The 21644-nt window shown below is 44.9% G+C and overlaps 1 protein-coding gene across 2 annotated transcripts in view; it reads right to left on the bottom strand.

Moving 5' to 3' along the window:
• The window catches only part of PIGM (phosphatidylinositol glycan anchor biosynthesis class M), a 173083-nt gene that overhangs the window by 34575 nt on the left and 116864 nt on the right, over positions 1 to 21644 (bottom strand). For both annotated transcript variants that reach the window (XM_085606909.1, XM_085606911.1), the window contains 2 exons: positions 16049 to 16464; positions 5159 to 5715 (listed from right to left, as the gene is read on the bottom strand). In XM_085606909.1, the coding sequence (XP_085463035.1) occupies positions 5159 to 5715; positions 16049 to 16237 (746 nt within the window). In that variant the 5' untranslated portion in view covers positions 16238 to 16464. The remainder of the gene's footprint in view (positions 1 to 5158; positions 5716 to 16048; positions 16465 to 21644) is intronic.

The raw sequence follows: 21644 nt of genomic DNA, 5'->3' as shown, positions 1-21644 counted from the left end.
ACACAGGGTTTTTAGCACGTCTCCCTAAAACTTCATCAGCTATCACTTCTTCTGCATTTCTTTCAACCATTTTCTCTTTCTCCATTGGACAACCGTCACTAACCTCATAACCTCTACCACTCCACTGGTGTCAACTGCATACAATAATTTTTCGCTCAGTGAATAACTCTCTTCATTAAAAAAAGGCTCTGAACTAGAACTGTTTTTCCATTCTCCCAAAAAAACATCACAATTTTTTTTTTTATTAATAACTCTTTTCCTCCTACTTTTGGCCTTCATTACATATATTGGTTTATCTAGTGATCGAATTCTGTTTAACACTAAAATAAACAGTTTCCTTTTTACTTCAAAAGCCTTTTCCACAATGCTTTCAATATGCTTCTTCTTTTTTTAAAATAAAAGCTCTTTTTATATTTCTTCACATCTTTCAGCAAATTATGCACTACTCTCTTGTAAAATATTTTTTGGCGTAATTCCTTATACTGATTTTGCCTTCTTTTACCATACTTTATCTCCTTTGACTGAACATTTGCTTTTTTTACTTTTCCTCTTATTTTGAATTTTTTTCATACTTGAAAAATTCTCTGAAGTTGCAGCATTATCTACATTATGTTTGCTCCTACAAACATTTTTAATAAATTGCTTCGTGATCTTACCAGAAGATTTTTTCCTTTTAGCCACACTATCTTGTTCATTCAATACTTGTGGTTGATGTTTCTTCAAATAAACCTCCTGTCTCTGTTCTTTTCTTTTTCTGGCATAATTTCTCTATTTTAACGTTGAAAAACAGTATCTGTAAAAAGAATCACAAATACATGTATATTAATAACTTTCAAATTTATACTATTCCATTACTGTACAAACACATTTTATATAAATACTGACTAAGAAACTATAGCCCTGAACCACAACTGTGACGATGGTTAAAACACTACATGCATAGTGCATACTACTTTGAAGCAGTTCATGCCCTAAAGCCTAACTCACTACAACACTACATGCTAACTGACTAAATGATTACAGTACTATAAGGAGACACACTGGGTGAGTGACATGGTGTTTGCTAGAAGTGTATGAATACTAACTAGGGAATTGAATGTGTGAAACACAACTGTGTAGGTGATTAGCGGCCTGCATGCATAGTGAATAGGCATTTAAAGCAGTCCATGTGGTAAGGCCTGGCTCACTGCATGACTACTTGGGTTCTGACTGAATGATTAGAGTACAGCAAGGAGAGTGCCTAGGTGAATTTATAAGTGGTAGGCTTTTCGCACAGGGAATGGATTAGTACTTGGTACTGAATGGGTCACTAGAGGAGTGCAAAGGCAGTGACAGGATGTTTGTTGGACTGTACGGATACTGACTAGGGAATTGAAAGTGTGAAAGACAAGTGTCTAGGTGGTTAGAAGACTGCATACATAGTGGATAGGGGTTTGAAGCAGTCCATGTGCCAACGCTTGGCTCAGTGCATGAATACTTAGGCACTGACAGAATGATTAGAGTACTGCAAAGATAGTATCTTAGTGAATTTATAAGTGTTTGAGTTTTCGCACAGTGAATGGATTAGTACATGATGCTGAATGGGTCACTAGAGGACTGCAAAGGGAGTTACAGGGTGTTTCCTGGAAGTGTATGGATACTGACTAGCGAAATGAAAATGTGAAAGACAAGTGTATAGTATGTTAGAAGACTGCATGCATACTGCATAGACATTTGAAACAATCTATGTGATAATGTATGGTTCACAACATGAGGACTTGGAAACTGACTAAATCATCAGGCTACTACTAGGTTAGTGCCTGGGTAAAACCTTTAAATTTTCAGTTCTGGCACAGTGAATAGAATAGTACATGGTACTGTACTTTAGTGTCAAACCCTGACTCATTTTATCAATGCATAAGCAAAGAATAGCTTCTAAAGCTACTAAAACTTGACATGACCGATTTTAAAACAGTTATCTGTCATCAAATACACTATGTTACCAAATGCTTCTCTCACGATCCTTACCCAAATGTACACAGACTCACAGTGTGATTTTAGACAAGCAACACTATCCCTAGCAGTTTACAAAAACTCATTCACTAGTCTAGAAGAGTTAATGTTACTGCACACAATCTAGATATTTCAGGACTGCACTTTTGTGTCAAAGTCTAACTCATTTAATCAACAAATAAGCAAAGACTGGCTTCTAATCCTACTAAAACTTCACAACATGACAGGTTTTAAAACAGTTATCTGTCAGCAAATACACAATGTTACCAAATGCTTCTCTCACAGTGATCCCAAATACACACTAACTCACAGTGTGATTCTAGACAAGCACCACTATCCCTAGGAGTTTACCAAAACTCATTCACTACAGTGCAAGTGGTAAGGGAACTGCACACAATCTACATATTTCAGGACTGCACTTTTCTGTCAAAGCCTGACTCATTTCATCAAAGCATAAGCCATAACTGTCTTCTAATTCTACTAAAACTTGACAACATGACAGGTTTAAAAAAAGTTATCTGTCAGAAAATACACGATGTTACCAAATGCTTCTCTCACAGTGATCCCAAATACACACTAACTCACAATGTGATTCTAGACAAGCACCACTATCCCTAGGAGTTTACCAAAACGTATTCACTACAGTGCAAGTGGTAAGGGAACTGCACACAATCTACATATTTCAAGACTGCACTTTTGTGTCAAACCCTGACTCATTTAATCAAAACATAAGCAAAAACTGCCTTCTAATGCTACTAAAACTTGACAACAAGACAGATTTTAAAACATTTATCTTCAGCAAATACACAATGTTACCAAATGCTTCTCTCACAGTGGTTCCCAAATGCACACATACTCACTGTGTGATTCTAGACAAACAACACTATCCCTTGCACTATACCAAAACACATTTCTTCATCTAGAAGAAGTACTACATTTTAGAATAGAAACATAACATAACTCTTTTCACAAATTCATAAACAATGACTGGTTTCTAATTCTACCAAAATATAAAAACTGCACAGTTATCTGTCTGCAAACACATGAAAACCACAAATGCTTATCACAGAATGGTTTCTACATGCACACACACTGTCAATAAGATTGTAGAGAAAAAAAAGTACTCCCTACACTTTAGCAGGAGAAAAACAGTCTGATTAAAATCAAAATAGTCTACATACATCCCCTCACAATTAAATAACTCATCTTTCAAGTTGTTTTGTAGATCGGTCACTCACCATATTTTCTTTTACAGAATCTCTGCACTGTGCACCTCTCAGCAAAAACAAAGAACGGAAAAGTTTCCCTTTCATTTTCCACACATATACATGTAAACATCAAATCACAATCCTTCACACAAACTCAAAAGCAAACACACATTTCTATTGGTTAAACATTTCAACCCTTTCCAACTGAAATACATTTCAACCCTTCCCCAAATCTGCCTTCTGCCTGTTACCATAGAAACAGGTCATGGAACACTGCACTGAGCACACAGGTCAGAAGTTCAGCACACAATGTTGCTAAACAAGAGAGGAAGTGTGCTTCACTTTTCAACAGATCAGCTTATCATATATAATGTTCCTTACAATCTGTTTTTGTTAACCAATAAGAATCATACCTTTAAAAAACAGAAATATACACCCTACCTTTCAGTGTACAAAGTAGTCATACAACCAATGATTTCTTGTCTTTTTTTTAAAAAAAATTCAGTGGATACGCGCACCCAACGCGGTAGGATGCGCGCACCGTGCGCGCATTTCGGCGTTTTTCTTTTTTTAAAAAGGGGGCCCAAGGAGGTCCTTCTGAGACCCCCCAAGCACCTCTAGAGGGTCAGAGTATTTCTACTCTGCCCCCTTTATATGTTTTACACACTTTTTCCCCTTGCTTCTTCAGCCTCGCTTCTACCGAGGCAGAAAATGGCCACCAACAGTTCCTGGTTTCGAATGTAGACGGACACTCGGCAGCCAATTAGCATTCAGCGCGCGATCGGGAGGGTGCGTGCTCGTTTCGGGGAGGGTGCGCTTACGGTGCGGGTAGGGTCCGCGGATCCTCCCCGGCCATAGATATTTATGTACTTTTAACTCTAATTTTCTCAGGAACTACTGAACGGATTCCCAAATTTTGCAAAATTTCGCGAGGATTCGTCAACCGGCGCCAGACTTATTGAGAATAGAATGTTGCGGATTTCCTATGGATAATAGGTCCTAACTATAACTATCTACTGGCGACCGCCAGTAGATAATATATTTTTTAATATTTTTATATATTTACTTTCTGGTCTTTTGCAGGACGTCCAGTATATTTGCTCGAGTATTATCTCATATTATTTGCTGCTTGTTTATTCATCAGTATTATTCACGCATTATATTTACCAAGTGTGTTATTATTGCTTGCATATAAACATATATATCTCTTTGTGTATTTAAATCTTGTGCATTTGACATCTGAGAAAACCTGTTAGAGAGCATTGTGTAAAATAAAACTCCAAGCCTTATTCTAAAGAGAGAGAGTCCATTTTGTAAAATAAAACACTTTTATAAAGATGTTGTTTGTTTGGTGTTAAAGTCTTTGCTGCACCGGGTGTTGAGCCATCGTGTAGGTGCTGTATTATCTGATAGGCGCAAGCAAGACACCCCCACAGTGTCCCAGTGGCGTAGGGCCTAGACTGGTGTGCGATCCAAGAGAAACAAGTGTTTATGGCATGGGGTTGCCTGCAGAAATACAACAGAGTGTGGGGCAAATGGTTGGGTCAAGTGGAATAGGATGGGTGACCTCAAAACTGCTAATACATTCAAGTGGAATTGCATAGCGCTTCTTGGTGAGGTGGCCGAGGCGATGCGAATAATATAAACCATACAGTGGGTTGAAAAGTACTTTATCATGATTGTATGTGGATGTATTGTACTGTTTGCATTAAAATCAATAAAAATTGAATAGCAAAAAAATAATATTCAATATTGTTGGAAGTCAACTTAGGGGATCTGTACTAGTCCAGGATTCATGAGATTTGGTTTTTTAAGGCTGCCTTTGATAATGAAGTCATTTTTTTGTCAGGATTAAACTTTGGAAACGTATTTTATGATTTCTATTGATGATCTTTAACCCCATCATCAAATCAAATTAACTTGTTCAAAGAAGGAGAATGACCTTAGGGTAAACTTACCAGTAGTAAAATATCACAGTTAAAGCAGAAAACATAAGCCCGGCAACAGCACTAAAAAGTAGGACATCTCGATTCAACAGCCTTGGCAAGAGGTTCCAGAGATTTTTCAAGAAGATGGACTTAGATGTTTTTGAATGGACTGTTTGTCTCAATGCCACAGGTTTTAGCAGATGGAGGATGATGGGGAGTACATAGGTGACTGGATAAATCTTCATGTGTACAGACAGGCCATAGAACACTGCAGCGGTCAACACGCTTCGTTGTTGAATGAAATATAACATAGCCAGCACAAGAACTGATACAACAGACTCTGCGTTTCCTCTACTGGATACAGTCATTGGTAGAGGGTTGAAGAGCCAGAAGATGCAGTACCAATTTGCCTTGGTAATATCCAATCCACGTAGAAGCAAAATCCTGGACATTAGATATGCAGCAATTAAGTCGCATGATATAAAAATAATTTTTCCGAACATCTCAGTTAAGTAGATATTTGGTGTTAGGATCCATGCCAGCAGAGGGGTGTAGCGGTACGTTGCTCTTTGGTATGGTGAAGCTCCCTATGTAAAAATGTAAAAAACGAGGTATTACTAGTGAAACCGAAATATAAGTCAACAATCTGTACCCGAATCAAACACGCTTCCGTTTTCCAATTATGTTTACTTACATGTAAACATCTGTCTTCTACATCTGTATTAAAAAAATATTTAATTTATTAGATCACCACATTTCCATTTGTGTATATATATTTAATATTTTGGACACCCGAGTACAATTTAGGATTTTGTAAGGCATATTACCAATGGCCGGCAATTATAGACCCCATGTTTTAAAGTCAAGAAGGTTTCACAGAAGTCCAGTCTAGCACTGAAAAATTATTTTAAATGGGCACACGCTCATTATTATCCAGCACTTTTACTGAATATTTTATACATCAACAAGCATAAACGTGGAAAGATAAAACAGAAGAAAGAAATTAACATTTCTACTGACCTCACAATAGATTTACAAGCAAAATAATAAAATGTACATCAGATGTGGTAAAACTAATCTAGAAAACAGGGCAAACTTCTTCATTTATATTTATAGACACATTGTATTCAATCTAGTTCTATAATAAAAGCTGTGCCATTCCTTCAGACGTGTAATGGTTTGGGAGGAGTACCATTTGGTCATATCTTGTAGTAAATGTACGGAAATGCCTCTTTTTGCGTGATCGCCTTCAAAGTTTTGGACTAATGCTGCTAGTTTTTGGACTCCAAGAGTGCACTGTGTCCTGTTAACCAGACCACAGTGCCAGTGTTCTAATCCATTACAAAATGTATGTTGAATTGGCTACTCACAATAAGAATAAGCTGATTTACTCATAAGTCCCTAGAATAAGGCACCAAGGGTTCCCAGGACATGTAAGTTAAGAGTGTCCACCCAGGGATGCAGTGCTGCTTGTGCCATCTTGGGTAAAACAAAGGATAAAATAGCTCCAGCCTGCTACTGTAGCCGGAATATCAGTTTTAAATTGCTAGTTTGACTTTGCCATTGAAACCAATGGCAAAGGCCCTACTATCCTTAACAATATATGTCTCCTCTAAGGAAGGCATATCGAGCTCCAAGTCCAGGAGCAGTGTATTAAGTGGGAAATGTACTTTAATATGTCCCAACAGTAAAACTTTCAAATTGTTGTTTTACTGTGGAAAGGCTAGTAGCCCCATTGGCTAGTACAAAGTTACAGTTCGACATCCCATTCCTGCTAACTTCTGAATGGAACTACTAAAGCGGGTACTTCAAGGTATCAAATTAATTATGGCATTAAATCAGACTTTTTTTTTTTTTTTTGAAAAGATTTTATTGTGCATAAAAGGGTTACAAACACGGGCCTACAACCACCAGGGCCGGCCGCTAGTAGTCAAAGTGTTCCAGCATATCAGAAAACAATGGCTGGCCCACAGGGGCTCCGCACTATCACAGTAAATCAGACTGCACATAAAGGAAATCAGAATACACACTTTTAGTATAAATAACAACAAAAAAGAAAAATACAAAAATACAACAAACAAGGCGAAACGACTTATGAAGGGCGGCGAACACCAGCCGGGGGAGTCAACACCCAACCACCCGAGGGCGGTCAATAAAAGAAGACCTGAGAGGGAGGGGGGGGGCAACGAGAGAACCAAATCTGTACTCCGAAGTACGAGATGCACAAGGAACCCTCAAGGATCAGGGGGACGAGGCAACCCCGGACGTATCTACCAAAGGGGGAGCACAGATAGACCCACGATACGCGTTCCACTGCCCCCAAATTTTACCCCAAGCCCCCGGTTTACCACGGGCCACATACACCGTTTTCTCCCTGAACATGCACCAGTCCATGTTTTCCTTCCAGACGGACACGGTGGGAGGCCGCTGGGAACCCCAAAGCTGCGCAATATCTCTCTTTGCAATCATGTTCCCCAAGGCCGCCCACCGAGCCTGAGCCGCATTGCAGTCATTGGGCTCCCATACATTCAGCACACAACGACGCACCTCCGGCAGCAGAGCGACCCCGGTGACTCGTCTCATAATATCATGCACCCGGCGCCAGTATTCCGCCACCTCGCGGCATTCCCATAGGATATGGAGAAAAGTAGCACTGAGCCCGCAGCCACGCTTACAGAGTCCGTCGTCTGAAAACCCCATCGAGACCAGGCGGGGGCCCGTCACATATACACGATGGAGAATCTTAAGCTGGACCAGCGGAGACGGGCCGGGATGGCCACCTCCTTAGGGGATGACAGTGCAGTCTGCCAGTCCTCATCGTCCAGCTCCACCCCATCTCCCGTCCATGCCTCCCGAAGACGCACCAAGAGGTCAGCCCGATTGTTTATCAGTTTTTTGTAAATCAGGGAGATAGTACTGTTGGGGACGTGACCGTCGAGTATGCGGTCCTCGAGAGGCGAAGAAGAAGGGACCGTGGTCCCCTCCCCAAAGACCGAAAGCAGGGCGTGCCGGACCTGTGCATAACGGAAGAACTCTCTGTCACTAAGCTCATACTCGCGCTGAAGCGCCGCGAAGGATTTAACCGCACCTTTAACCCACAGGTCCCCCACTCTGCTGATGCCGATCGTATCCCAGCGCTCGAAGCCTTTCGTTGTCCAGAGGCTTCCCAAGCGGTCTGAGTCGAATAGAGGAGTGGCGCACGTTAAACGCTCACTCCAGCCCATCGCAACGTTAGCCGCCTTCCATACACGGACCGCAATCCTGGTAGGGCCCGTAAGGGCCCCACCAGCAGACCGCGAGTAAATCGCTCTGTTATAGTTACCGCCGGGGAGCAGGAATTTATCCATCTCATATGCCGGGTTCGAACCAGGAGCGTACGTAGCATGATTAATGGCAGACAGCTGGGAGGCCCAATAGTACCGTCTAATATCAGGAAGCGCGATGCCCCCGTCATACCAGGAAAGAGTCAGCTTGGCCAACGCGATACGCGATCGCCCGTCTCAAACCAGTCTCCTCTGCAAACTCTCCACCTCCCTAAAGTAGGCCGCAGGAATGACATCGAAGAAGTTCTGGAGTGCATAAAGGAATCTGGGAAGGGACATCATTTTAAACAGCGCCGCGCGACCAAGCGGAGACAAGGGTAGCTTACACCACCGAGCCGTGTCTGCCCTCAAACGCCGGAGTGGAGACAGGAGATTCTGCTCATAGCGGACCGCCGGATCCAACGAAACGTACACCCCCAGGTATTTAAAGCCGGACTGAGATATTTGGAGCGGAAGCCGAGGCGGCAAGAGAGGAAGACCACCAGAGATAGGATACACACAAGATTTGGACCAGTTGATTATCAGACCAGAGTTTTTCCCGAAGGAAGTAAGGACATCAAAGAGAACATTGAGCGACTTCCGCGGTGAGGTGAGATACAAGAGAATATCGTCCGCGTACAATGAAACCCGATCCTCGAAGCCCGGGGCCCACCGGAGCCCTCTAATCGAGGGCTCCCAACGGAGCAAGGCAGCGAGCGGCTCCAGGGCGAGAGCAAAGAGCAGCGGGGACAACGGGCACCCCTGTCTAGTTCCCCTCCCGAGAGCGAAGGGCCGAGTAACCCGCCCATTGACAACCACCTGAGCCATTGGTCCAGCATAAAGGAGCTTCACCCAGCCAAGGAACCCCTCCCCAAACCCAAACTTCGCCAAGACGGCCCAAAGAAATGGCCATTCAATGGTATCAAAGGCCATCGTGGCGTCTAGGGAAACCAATATGGCCGGTTCAGCCAAGTACTCAGCCCTAGCAAGGACGCCGTGCAGACGCCGTAAGTTGAGAGCGGTATTACGATGTGGGATGAAGCCACATTGATCCGGATGTATCAAGTCACATATAACGCTCAGCAAGCGATTAGCGAGGACCTTAGCAAGTATTTTGGGTTCGGCATTCAGCAGGGAAATAGGCCTATAGGAGGCACAGCGGTCACGTGGCTTACCCTCCTTGGGAATCACTACTATAGTAGCCAGACGCTGGTCGTCAGGAAGGGAACCCCTCTCGAGCGATTCCTGAAACATATGACGGAGGAAAGGCGCGATTTTATCCGGGCGCAACTTATATAGTTCAATCGGCAGGCCGTTGGGGCCCATAGCCTTGCCCGAGCGGAGGGAGCGAATCGCAGTAGCTATCTCTTCGACAGACAAAGGGGCATCCATCAGCTCGCGGTCCTCGACGGATAAGCCGGGCAGGGCAATATCCCGAAGCAGAAGACGAGAGTCGTCCTCATCTCTGACGGACACCGGGGAGTACACTGCACGGAGGTGGTCAGCAAAACACTCAACAATCTCACCAGGCTCAGTCACACACACTCCATCCGACACCCGAAGCTCCGGGACCACACGATTCACTCTCTCCTTCTTGTCCAACCAGGCAATCAGCTTACCCGCCTTGTCTCCGGCGTCATACAACCTGCCCTGCTGCTCCCTATATATAGTCTTGGCAGCATCAGTGACGAGAGACTTATATTCAAACTGCTTCAGGCTGAGGGCATGCAGCCCATCCGGGGTGACACCCGCCTCCAAGGCTGCCTCCAGCCCCGATATTTCAGTCTCCAGCGTCACAACCGCCTCTCTCTTGACCCTCTTGGCCTCCACTATCTGGGACAGGGCATGCCCGCGGAGCACTGCTTTGAAAGCTTCCCACAGGGACACCGAGGACAACACCGACCCCTCATTCTCAGAAAAATATTGATCAATCGACTTAATCAGGCTATCACGGATCTTGGGGTCTCGCAGGTACCAAGGGTTAATAGGAGCGATCCGCCCAGCGGACCGCGACCCGGTGTCAAAAAGCAACCACAGTGGGGAATGATCAGAAATACCCCTGGCCAGGTGTTTGACCTCTCGAATCCGAGCAGCCTGGGCCGCGGGCATAAGGAAATAGTCCAGTCTGGAGAGACTCCCATGGGCCCCAGAGTGAAAGGTGTACTGACACTGTGTCGGATGCATTAACCTCCAACAGTCCACCAGACCGAAGGTCTCCAGGAGCCCGCCCAGCCACGCCTGGGCAGCAGGGAGGGCCCTGGGCGGATGACGGTCCAGGTCACCCGAGACAACCGAATTAAAGTCCCCACCCATAAGCAAAAGACTGTCAGGAAGCCCAAGCAACATACGACCCAAGTCTGAGAAGGTGGAGTTCTGGAGGCCCGGGGGAACATAGACCGAGATCAAGGAAAGGGACTGCCCCTCCCACCTCCCAGTCAGAGCCACATAGCGCCCTCTATCGTCTGGGACCACCCTGGTGATCTCCAACGGAAGTGAAGCTCGCAAGAGAATGCCCACCCCTCTCGAACCAGTGGTGAAACCAGAGTGGGCCACAAGTCGATATCCCCCCCTGTTCATAGCCCGACAAACATTGCCAACCAGATGCGTCTCCTGTAAGAACACCACATCAGGAGTCAGACGACGCAGATATTGCAGCACAACACCCCGTTTGATACGGTCCCCCAATCCATTGACGTTCCAAGACATCAATCTCAACCCGTCCCCCCCCATCCCATCCAGTAGATCAAGGGCCCCCTAGCAAAGAGCTCAACACCCAAGGATGAACCATAGCCAATACTTCGCCTTGAAAGCAAAAAACACAAATGCAAACAACCCCACCCACCCACCAACCCCCCCCCCAACTCCAACACCCCCCACCCTGCACCCCTGCGGTCCAAAAAACCACCCCAACTTGCAGTGTGCCTGTCGCCCTACAAACCCCATTCTACGAAAAGACCCCGGAGGAGGGAAGGGACCCGTCCCCGCCCGCTCCCCACACACAACATAGTGAAACAAAATGCACAAAAGAAGTAGAACCCAGCCGAACAGTACAACCTGGCAGAGTCCGGGACCATAAGTCACTCCAAAGGAGACCCACCACCCTCGGTACCGGCAGAGGGCCCAGTCCGGTCACCCCGGTCTGGCAGCGAATCCAGCCAGTCACTCACAGTCACAGGAGAGTCAAAAAAGGTAGTCCGATCTTCATGTTCCACTCGGAGCCTTGCAGGATAAAGCATAGAGTACTTGAGACCGAGGTCCCGGAGCCGCCGCTTCACCCCCTGGAAGCCCATCCGCTGTTTCTGGACAAGTTGGGTGAAGTCCGGGAAAAAGTTAATGGACGAGTTCGCATGTCGGACCGGGCCATGAACCCGTGAGGCCTGCAGAATCGCGTCTCGGTCTCTGTAATGGAAAAGTCTCGCAACGATAGGCCTCGGGGGGGCACCCGGTCGCGGCCGGCCACCTGGGACTCGATGGGCCCGCTCCACAGCGAAAAACTTACTCAGGCCAGCGGGAGCAAGATGTTCGAGGATGAGCTCCTCGACCAGGAGATCAACCGGGCGGTTATCGGAGGTCTCCGGAACGCCTATGACGCGGATGTTATTGCGGCGGGCCCGTCCCTCGAATTCTTCCAGCCGCCGGGCCATCAGATCATTGGCCGACTTGAGATCGCCGAGAGAGGCCTGCAGGTCCGACACGTCCGTACCAAGGGAGGACGTCCGCACATCCAGCGATTGAACCCTCTCGTTGGTCTTAGAGAGATCCGCCCGGATTAGGGTAATGTCAATGGCCACCGTGTCGATTTTACGGGCCAAGGCCTCGTACTGTGTAGCGATGGTCTCTCTGATGCCCTTAATGGCGCCCATGATGTCCTGCAGGGACAGATCCGGAGAAACGGACGGGCCACCACTGGTGTCCTCCGGGGGGACATTGGCTGTCCCGGGGGGTCCTTTACCCTGAGTGTAGCGGTCCATGTTGTTCGTCTGGACCGGTCCCCCACGTAGGGATGTCTTGGTCTTACGCCTCTCGGGGTCTCCCTTGCCTCCCATGAGAACCTCGATCGCCGAAGGGGACAACCGAGGAAGCGTCGAGGTGGCACAGGCCAGGCAGACGCGTGTCGCACCACAGGCCGCAATATGGCGGAGCGAAGGGACCACCGTCAATGAGCACACTGGCAGCAGACGAAGCCACCGGCATCAAGCGAAGGCAAAATGGAAGCCCAGTCGCACCAAGCAAGTCCACAGTCCAGCCCCTCAAAGACCAAAAGTGAAACCGAAAGTGATGTGACGGCCACTGGCACCGCTCCGCTGCCGTTGTTGTTCATCTACGCCCCGGCTCCACAGATCACCCTCGCATCGGGCACAGCCGTAGGGTGGGCCTCAAAAGTTCAAACCACCATAACTCCGGATTGCCAGGTCCGATTTGATTTCCGAAAGGAGTTTAGTGTTCAGCCAGCATTCGTCTCCCAGATTCCATCAACCGAATCAGGATAGATTCAGGATAAAATCCGAGGAGCAGCGAGGGTCCGGGGAGCCCTGTGCTCACGCGACCATCTTGGATGCGCGCTAGGCTCCTCCCATTAAATCAGACTTGATGCCCAAGTCGAATTTAATGTCACTTATAAAGAAAATCTACTTTTAGAAAGTTGCCACTCTGTTGCCCAGTTTATACAGGGGTCTTTCACAGTTGCTGGCTACCACAGGCACTCTACTGCCCTCCTGGGGAGTAGTGTGAATGAGTTCCAGGCTTAGGAATAATTGAAGTCTTCCACAGGGGAAGTGTTACCTCCCCCTTGCAGGAATCCAGAGAGTATTGGCCCAAAAGGCAATCTTTAAAGGAGAAGTCGCCTTTGGTGGGCAAATGGTGACCACACTTGAGAAGAGCTGCCCCTTTGTTTAGGGAGATGGGCTGGCAGCTGGGAGAGAAAGGGGAAACGAGTTACACAGGTTTTTCCATTGGCATGTAGCCCACAGGTAGCCACACCTCTAGGGTGCGGTGCCAGGCTCTTATCGACCAATTAAGGGTTCAGAGATCTTAAGAATGGGCAGAATAGTTCACTCCGCCATTGCTAGATGTCACAAGGTGGGCAGGGATCCTGGCAGCCCATTGGCTAGTGACTACATCAACCCCACAGGGCATTTGCACCACTGACACCCTATACCTCAGATCAGATATACACGGGAGGAAGGACCGACGGAGGATTGCCGTGCTGACCTCTGGTCCTGGAAAGAGAGGCTTCACCAACTGCTGCAGTACACCTGCTGCTACTTGGGATAGTTAGGAGAGGTCACTGCTTGTGGTGCCTGGCTCTTGGAAATGTCACCCAAGAGCCCCAGATTGAAAAGGTGAACTCAAAGGGTCAGATGGCTGACTCACTGTTCCAGCACCATGGCCATATAAGTCGCCTGTCATTGCTAGTCAGTAGCCACCCGCAAGGAATCACCACTGACTGCCGACGTGCAGCCCTCCCCTCAAGGCTCAAAAGTTGCACCCATGTCTGCTGGACCCGGAAGAGTCCCCAGAGAGTGTGGATTGGATGCCAAACATGGACAGTAGCCCTCATCCGCTGGATCCGCTGTGACCGGAGATCGGTAGTGCAGCCGATGCTGGACTTCTACTGGCCCATAGAGGACTCTGACGTACACCAACCCCTGATGCCAAAGTCGCCCCACTGTGCCTGTGGACCAAGGAATAATGGCAATTAGACCCCTACAGACTGCACAGCATCCAGAGCATCTTTCAGCATCCTGTATCCTCAGCATCAGGACCACTACATTGAAGTATATGGCGGTTTTGTTGTAAAGTGTGGAACTGGACTTGAGACTGCTTTGGTGGCGAGATAACTGTTCAAATACTCCTTAATAGTCTCCATGACCTTCTCCCTGTTGGAATTGCTCACCCAGTCCGAGTCGAAATAGCCAAATACAACTCTTCCAAACTTTTTGAAAGTTTCCAAACTTTACGATTATCAATGCTTCATTGCGCTCTGGACATAAAAAGCTGAGATTTATGTTGTCTTTAAATATCTATATCTCCTGAATCCTTTAGTGGATTTTGCTAGTCATGGCGCCTAAAAGTTCTTAAAAATATATTCTTTTTTATATATTGGTGTTGGATTTCTTTCATGTTGTGCGACTTTCTTATTCTGTTTGGCGCTTCTAAATGCTTTACGCTAGTTCCTTTAGTTAAGGTCGCTGCTTGAAGTCACAGCTACCCAGGGTTGAGCAAATTTTTACAAAAAAAGCCTGACTGGACCCAAGATAGTTTTGTAAGTATATTACACAATGAGGTCACACAACCCACACCATATAATAGACCACAATCCCCATAGTAAACCAGTTCAACAAACCACAAATTTGGCAGATTACTTCCAGTTTGTTGTTATTGGCTTACAACTCAAGCAGAGCAAAGTTAAATCAAGTGTGGAATAGAACTATGAGATGTCATGGAAGACAGCTGTTTAATGAACAATGATTGGGTAAGTCCAAAAATCTGGGAGATCATTTTTCATTTGATTCAAGACCTGATCACAGAGCGGGGTCTAGTTTGCACTGAACGAGCATGCTGGGGAGAACCTCAATGTCTATAGTGGCACGCCAACAGGAACTATAATTTATAGGAGTTTGTAATGTTTCTTCATGGATATTGCTTTAAATAATCCAAGGGATCGAGGTCGAAGTTGAAATTAGAACACTGGAATTTTGGGATCTCCACTGAAAACAATGGAGTGCTCTGGGCTTCTAATGGCCGGTAGAGGTCCGGAGCTCCAACATTCCAGTCTGTGTTCATAGCTATTGCTGTTGGATTTTTGTCAATCCATTCAGGCTCCGTGAGGCCTTTGTTTTTACAAATTAGAACATTCTGCCCTCTAGGAGTGGAATGTTCCAATAGCCTTAGAGCCCTCCATAGCGGACTTTACAGGCCATTAAAGGCCATTAATGGCCGGTAGAGCCTGCTAAAGCAGACTGGCTAAATTGTGACACCCTTTCCCAAACTTAAGACTACTACTTTTTAGAAGAGATTAATTTAATATTTATCATCATTTTACCAGTCAACTTTCCTCCTTGTTCACTAGATTTTTGGAGATTAGGATTTTATTAGCATCATATTTGATGGCTGTTCACACTCTAAAACACTCAAACAGTGAATGATTTCTAAAGAACATCATAGAGGCAATTATTGGTGCTGAAGTATAAAGATGACTGCATGACACCTCTATTTGGGGCACAGTCACACAGCATTTCTTGGCGGCCTCTGAGTCCGCTTTTGTAATATGCCATGAGTGAAAGGCCAAGGGGCATGGGGCCACACCCTGATGTAAATGATGAAATGCCCCTTTGGAAATACGCTAGTGCACATACTGTACTGGCACAATCCATATCCCAGAAGTGGCCATGCAAGCATCTATGCCCCTTCAGTACTACTAAAGAGTGCAGAAAGCGAACGTTAAGAATGGATTCACTGTGGAGTTTCTGAGAACAGACTTAGATTAAGAGAATACTGATAGTGTTAGGAGATCAGCCTTCCACCACAAAGGCACCCCATCTTCCTCCGCCCATCGTAATACTATCAACTTTCCATATAAACAACATGCAAAGACATTTTTGATAAAAGAAAGTACCTTAGTGATGAATCTGGCTGCGTCCGTAAAAACATGGTAATCAATATCTGTATATTTCACCAGCATGGTCCTGTCCTGGTAAATTCCATAAAAGACAAGTGCCATTCTCACCAGGAAGGCAGTTCCGAACAAGACCTGCGTCTTAAGCAATAGACTCAAACACTCCCGATATTTCATGGAGGAGGCCATCTTAGGTTTGGGAATTTCGCCGATGTTTGATAAGGACAGTGCATCAATGGCCAAACTAACGGAATGCACACTCAATAATGGAATGACATATGAACAGAGTCTTTAAGTCTGAAGGGAGTTTATTTTGTATCATTTTGCTTTACTTTGTTTTTTGCCCGAGAGGATCTGGTTTTGTTCCTTCTTCAAGTAATATTCCACAATTCGTTTATCAACCGTCACCTGTAATTCTGAACAGAAAACAAAATTCAATGAAAAAGTTAAGAGTTCTATAAAAACATTAAACAACAATACAGCAATCCTAATTTATCATCTAATTTCTAAAATGGAGATTGCCAGAAAAAATTTAAACATTAGATATTTGTAATAAAGTATTTGTTTAAATATAGTAACTGAACGAAATATATAGGTTTACTATACTGCAGATAAAGGGGAAGGGCAGAGTTAGCCACACAGTAAGGTGGTGGCAAAGAGCTCCACTGCCCCTGGAACTCGGCATCGGGGTGAAACCATAAGTACAAAGGTATTCTGCAATATAAAGCCTGCGATTTGCAAAATCACAGTTTAAAGTCGCAAAAATAACTTTTTATCAACAATCAAAGGCCCTAGCAGTTTTAAAAGCACTGAAAAGCTCCTTGTATATTAAGCAGTTTTCTGGCAACAATAAAAGTTTCAAGTTAACTCTGGTGATTAATGTACCTGCTGGACAGAGATGGGAGTTTTATCTAGTGGCAGTTTCAACTCATCGAAGATAGCGCAGAGTATTAATATGCCTGCGGGAAGGAACATGTACCATGCATATCAAAGAACAATATTTTATGTGTACAGCCAAGTGGGTTACTGCTTTTGTCAGAGATTCTTTTGTTACTGTGCAGTTCATAAATTACAATCGTAATCTAGCACAATGAGCTATAAACTGCTATAAAAAAAAAACTGCATTCAAACAGCATGGAAACAGGGTAGCAATGTGTTTTTCCCCATTCTTTCATTCTCCTGATTTTGCTAAAAAAAGGTTTGGGCAGAAATAAATTCTTATTATTAAAGTCTACCATTGTTATATTCTGAATCCTGAGTTTGAGCTTCTCCAGACCAAGCACTCTTAAAAAGTGCCTACGAGTATGGCTGGCTTGTGAATTCTACACTTTGTAGCCCCCTGTGCCTTATGTAACATGTTCTATACATTGATTTATACATGAATTATTCATTGTATCTGTATGTGTGTGCAACGTAAAGGGCACAGACACTCTACAATGGTATGAGAGGTGTTATAAAACAAATGAAATACATGTGAGCGAGGGTCTATGGACAGATGAGAGACACTGTTGGAGGGTAATAGTGAGGGAATCAATAAAGAGCCCCAACAAAGATTGATGTATCCTTGTGCACAGTAAGGTCATCATTCACTATGTTTTAAAAGCTAATACAATTGAACATATAATGGCAAAGGTGTTGTCCCAAATTTTCTTGGGAGGTGTGGAAATATGAATTTTTATGGTCAATTGTGTCCCCTATCTTAGACCCCAACGGCTCCATGTACATGCTATAAGTACATGTATGTTCCCTCCAGTTCCAGCTATGAAGACGCAAATACATGTGCGTCCAACGTCAACATGCCCTCTTTCAGATCCGCCATGAATGGGTCGAATATTCCATTCCTAAGTATGAAAGGCCACCGACTTTATGTGGTTCACTTTTCTAGTTTTGTAGTTAAGGCGAGTAGGCCCTGAATTCTGCCATCAAGCCTTTTTCTGTTTCTGCCTCTGAAATACTCCAGCTTGGACCTGCATCCGTGTCCATGAACTTTGTCTTACTCCCTGCGGCCTGTTGCCTGCCAAAAACTGTATTCAGCCTTCAAGTTATCTGCTCCGCTCCTCATCCAATGCATTCCTGTCTAGTAGTTTAGGTAAACATCCCTCCAGCTACCGAGCAAAAGGCTCGGCCTCGCTGTCTTTTTGCATGCAATTCATAGCCCCTGTTACTATGGAAGATTCCTGCCCCCTCGCATCACATGTAGACACATAGACGCTTGTACACGCACTAACAGTCAGTATAGAATAGGATCTGTCCGAGAAGACCCTTCCTTCCAGATAATATAGTTCCTTAAACACAAGATATTAGATATGATTTAGGACTAGGTTGTCCTGACATCCCAGACTTCTGTCTCCACATGTAGGGCCAAATGTCAAGTTCCCTTCACCCTCTAGTTGTACGTCAATCACGCGTCACGCGGCTGCGCGCGCATCTCTGTCAAATATTTCTGCTGACACTGCAGGATTCTCTTATGGATCCACCCACTTGTGACATCATTTTTAATGACGTTTCTAGTATACGCCTATTTTCATTACGTATGTGTATTCTTATCTGTATTATCAGCTGTTACGCCTCCTGCATCTGTCCTAATGCAATGCTTTCCATATAAATATTGTTACTTGTCAATAATGTATTGCTGATCCCTTCCTGAACCTTCGTGGTGATGGAATATGATTGCCTAGTTCGAACTATAATTCCTTTGTAAGGAATAAAGCCCTTTTCAGAACCTCTAATACCACGGATTCTGCCTCTTATTTTGACTGAGTTATTCTTACTAGACTTTACCGCATAAAAAATAGTACAGGTAATTTAAATATTTACCACATAAATTGGCGCCCGAACAGGGACACTTTCTCATCTCACGCGCCGGAGGTGCGTTGCAGGCCCGGTCTCCTGCCACAGCCGGACGGACAACAACGCGTACCCGCAGGATTTCCTGTATCTCCCTCCGACCAAGCGGGGGTGACTGAGGCTGCGATCAACACCCAGACGAGGCGGTGAGAAGTGCGAAGTATCCCGACCAGAGCCTAGCTGAGAGAGCAAGATCCGAGGTATACAGAGGCCCACCAGGTTCCGAAGTTCCGAGTCGAGTCCAGTCCGGTCCAGTTCAGTTCAGTTCCGAGGCCTTCCGTTCCGTGCTACCCGGTGAGTACCGTTGCTGGGGAGGCAGTTAGACGTGCACATTAATTTGTGCCGGTCCTGACGGGTTTGGGTACACAGATCCGGTCTGCACTGTTTTAGCAGTGTATCTGTACTGTTTAGCAGTATATCCAGTATGTTCATGTATATAATTCAGTATTATCTAGTATTAGTATTATGTCAGTAACTAGTTTTCTTCTAAATTATCATTGTTTGTTAAAAATTAAATGTTAAATGTTTTACTGGGTCCAAAAATTGTGGTATGAATGAGTGTTCAATATTGTGTCTATCGTATTAATTGTGTTCAAGTCCAGTTCAAATAAGAACCAAGTAACAAAGTTTAAAGATGCCGTTCTTTTCAAAATTAAGACAGATCAAAACTAGAAAAGGAGTACTCGAAGAAGCTGTTCCCATTCCACCTAGGGACACTCCAGGGTATTTTATGTATCATAAACATGGCCTAGATGCCGTATTATATCTTGACTTATGGGTGGACTACACCAAGGATCTAGCAGAAAGTCAGAGGTGGCCCGCAGCTGGGACATGGGATGCAGATTGCATCATGAGAGTAGAAGAAGAATTATGGAAAAAGAAAGCCAGACAGTCACAGAAAGATGCTATTGAGTTATGGCGTAAAGAATCGCATAGGCGTACAGAGAAAGCGCTCAGACTGGAAGAGAAAAGTAGGGAGAACTCAAATAGAGCCCGAGAAAACGTATTAGTTAAGGAAGGTATCCGAGTAAAAACAGAACAAGTAGACAGACAACGAAACACTCTTATGAATGGTATGTATCCTCTTTTGGCCGAAGGTTTACCTAAGGCCACCCCGGAAATACCGAAAGATTTGCCACCCCCATTACTCCCGACTGAAGCACATCCTAAGACCGCAAAAGATATTTTCCTTTCCTCCTATTTAGACGACGTAGCTCCCGAATATGTTAATGATCCACCACACACGCCACCCGTCGTTGGAGCTCAACACCGAGATCATCTGCCCCCCACCTCCGCAACAACAAACTCCTCCGCACAATCCAACAGGTCCATCTGTTTCCACCGCTTTTCCTGCATCCACAGTCTCTACCTTACACCCCACAAATCCTTTTATGCCTAGCACCTCAGAAGGTGCGACAGCAATTTTTGCCACACCACCATCAAGAAGCAAATCGTCTCTTAGAGATTTAGCAAACCAACGTACACCCCAAATAGCAACATCCGACATGTTTAAGGAACATCTTGTAGATTGTAGATATGATCCAGTGCCCGGTAAAAATGACAGAATGGTGCTATCATCACTACGTATACGACGAGCCTCAATATATTTAACAACGCTACCAGGAATGATTAAACATTTAGACAATATATATCGCTTTGTCCAAACAGGGCAAGGCCCTGAAAGTATTGACGAAGCCATGGAATACCAGAAAGCGGATATACAGAGACAACTGTTACGTTTCTTCATAAACTGCTTGATCAGAGACAGAGATAGGTCCGAGGTAGACCAGGATGAAATGCAAGTACTTACCCGATGGGGTCAGAATATATCCGAGGGAAAGCATGATAAACAGACATGCATAGTAGTTATGTGCCGAAAGATCCGCAAAGAAGTAGAACGAATACATAAAGCCAGATTAGAGGCAGACAAAACTGAATCAGAGGGAGAGGAGGAGGAAGAATCAGAAATGCCCACAGGACAATTAGAAACGATAGCTTATGTAGGTAGGGGAAGACCTTGTAACAATACCAGATACTTTAATGACCCGATACGCCCGATACGTCCAGAATGTAACAGACATTTTCAAGCCCCTATGTTAAATATGAAGTCCCCTGAACACTTATTCCAGGCTGCTGATAAATTACTCCGAGACCGAAGGGGGTATCATATGCTCGATTCTATGGATGAACAAGAATTAGCCAGGTCAGCAGTACAATGGGCTGACAGTTCTGAAAAATACAGTGATGATGCATTGGCACACACGTTTTTGAATCTTACCCCAGACGAACAGCGTTTAGCTGGTATATACATGATACAACATCTCGTTATATTATATAGAAGCCAACACTCCGATCCCGGTCCCCTGCCTGATATACTGATAGAATTACTCACGAATAAATGGAGAGGTTCAGGTACTGATTTAATTAAGGAAATTCTAGAATATCGACACCAGTACATTGTCTTCGTATGCCCAGAGCATGTTTCAGTTCCCCCCAAGTTGGAAAGAAAAACGTATCACATAGACAGACAGAATCCCTTACGCGAAGTGCACCCAGTCAGAGGTGAGGACAATATTTTTAAACGCGTGTTTGTGTACGCGCCCATAACTAAAATTGAATTATTAGAGATGAAGAAAGTAGTACCTAGCCATGACAAAGACCCAGCAGGTTTCCACCGTGAGATAAAAGACATGTTACTCTTGGGAGAGTATACTTACCCGGACCTTATGAAAATATTAAAAGTCCTATT

Source organism: Triturus cristatus, chromosome 5_2, assembly GCF_964204655.1.
Source record: "Triturus cristatus chromosome 5_2, aTriCri1.1, whole genome shotgun sequence".
Taxonomy (NCBI): domain Eukaryota; kingdom Metazoa; phylum Chordata; class Amphibia; order Caudata; family Salamandridae; genus Triturus; species Triturus cristatus.
The sequence above is the reverse complement of the archived record's forward strand: the minus strand, read 5'-3'. Positions and strand labels throughout refer to the sequence as shown.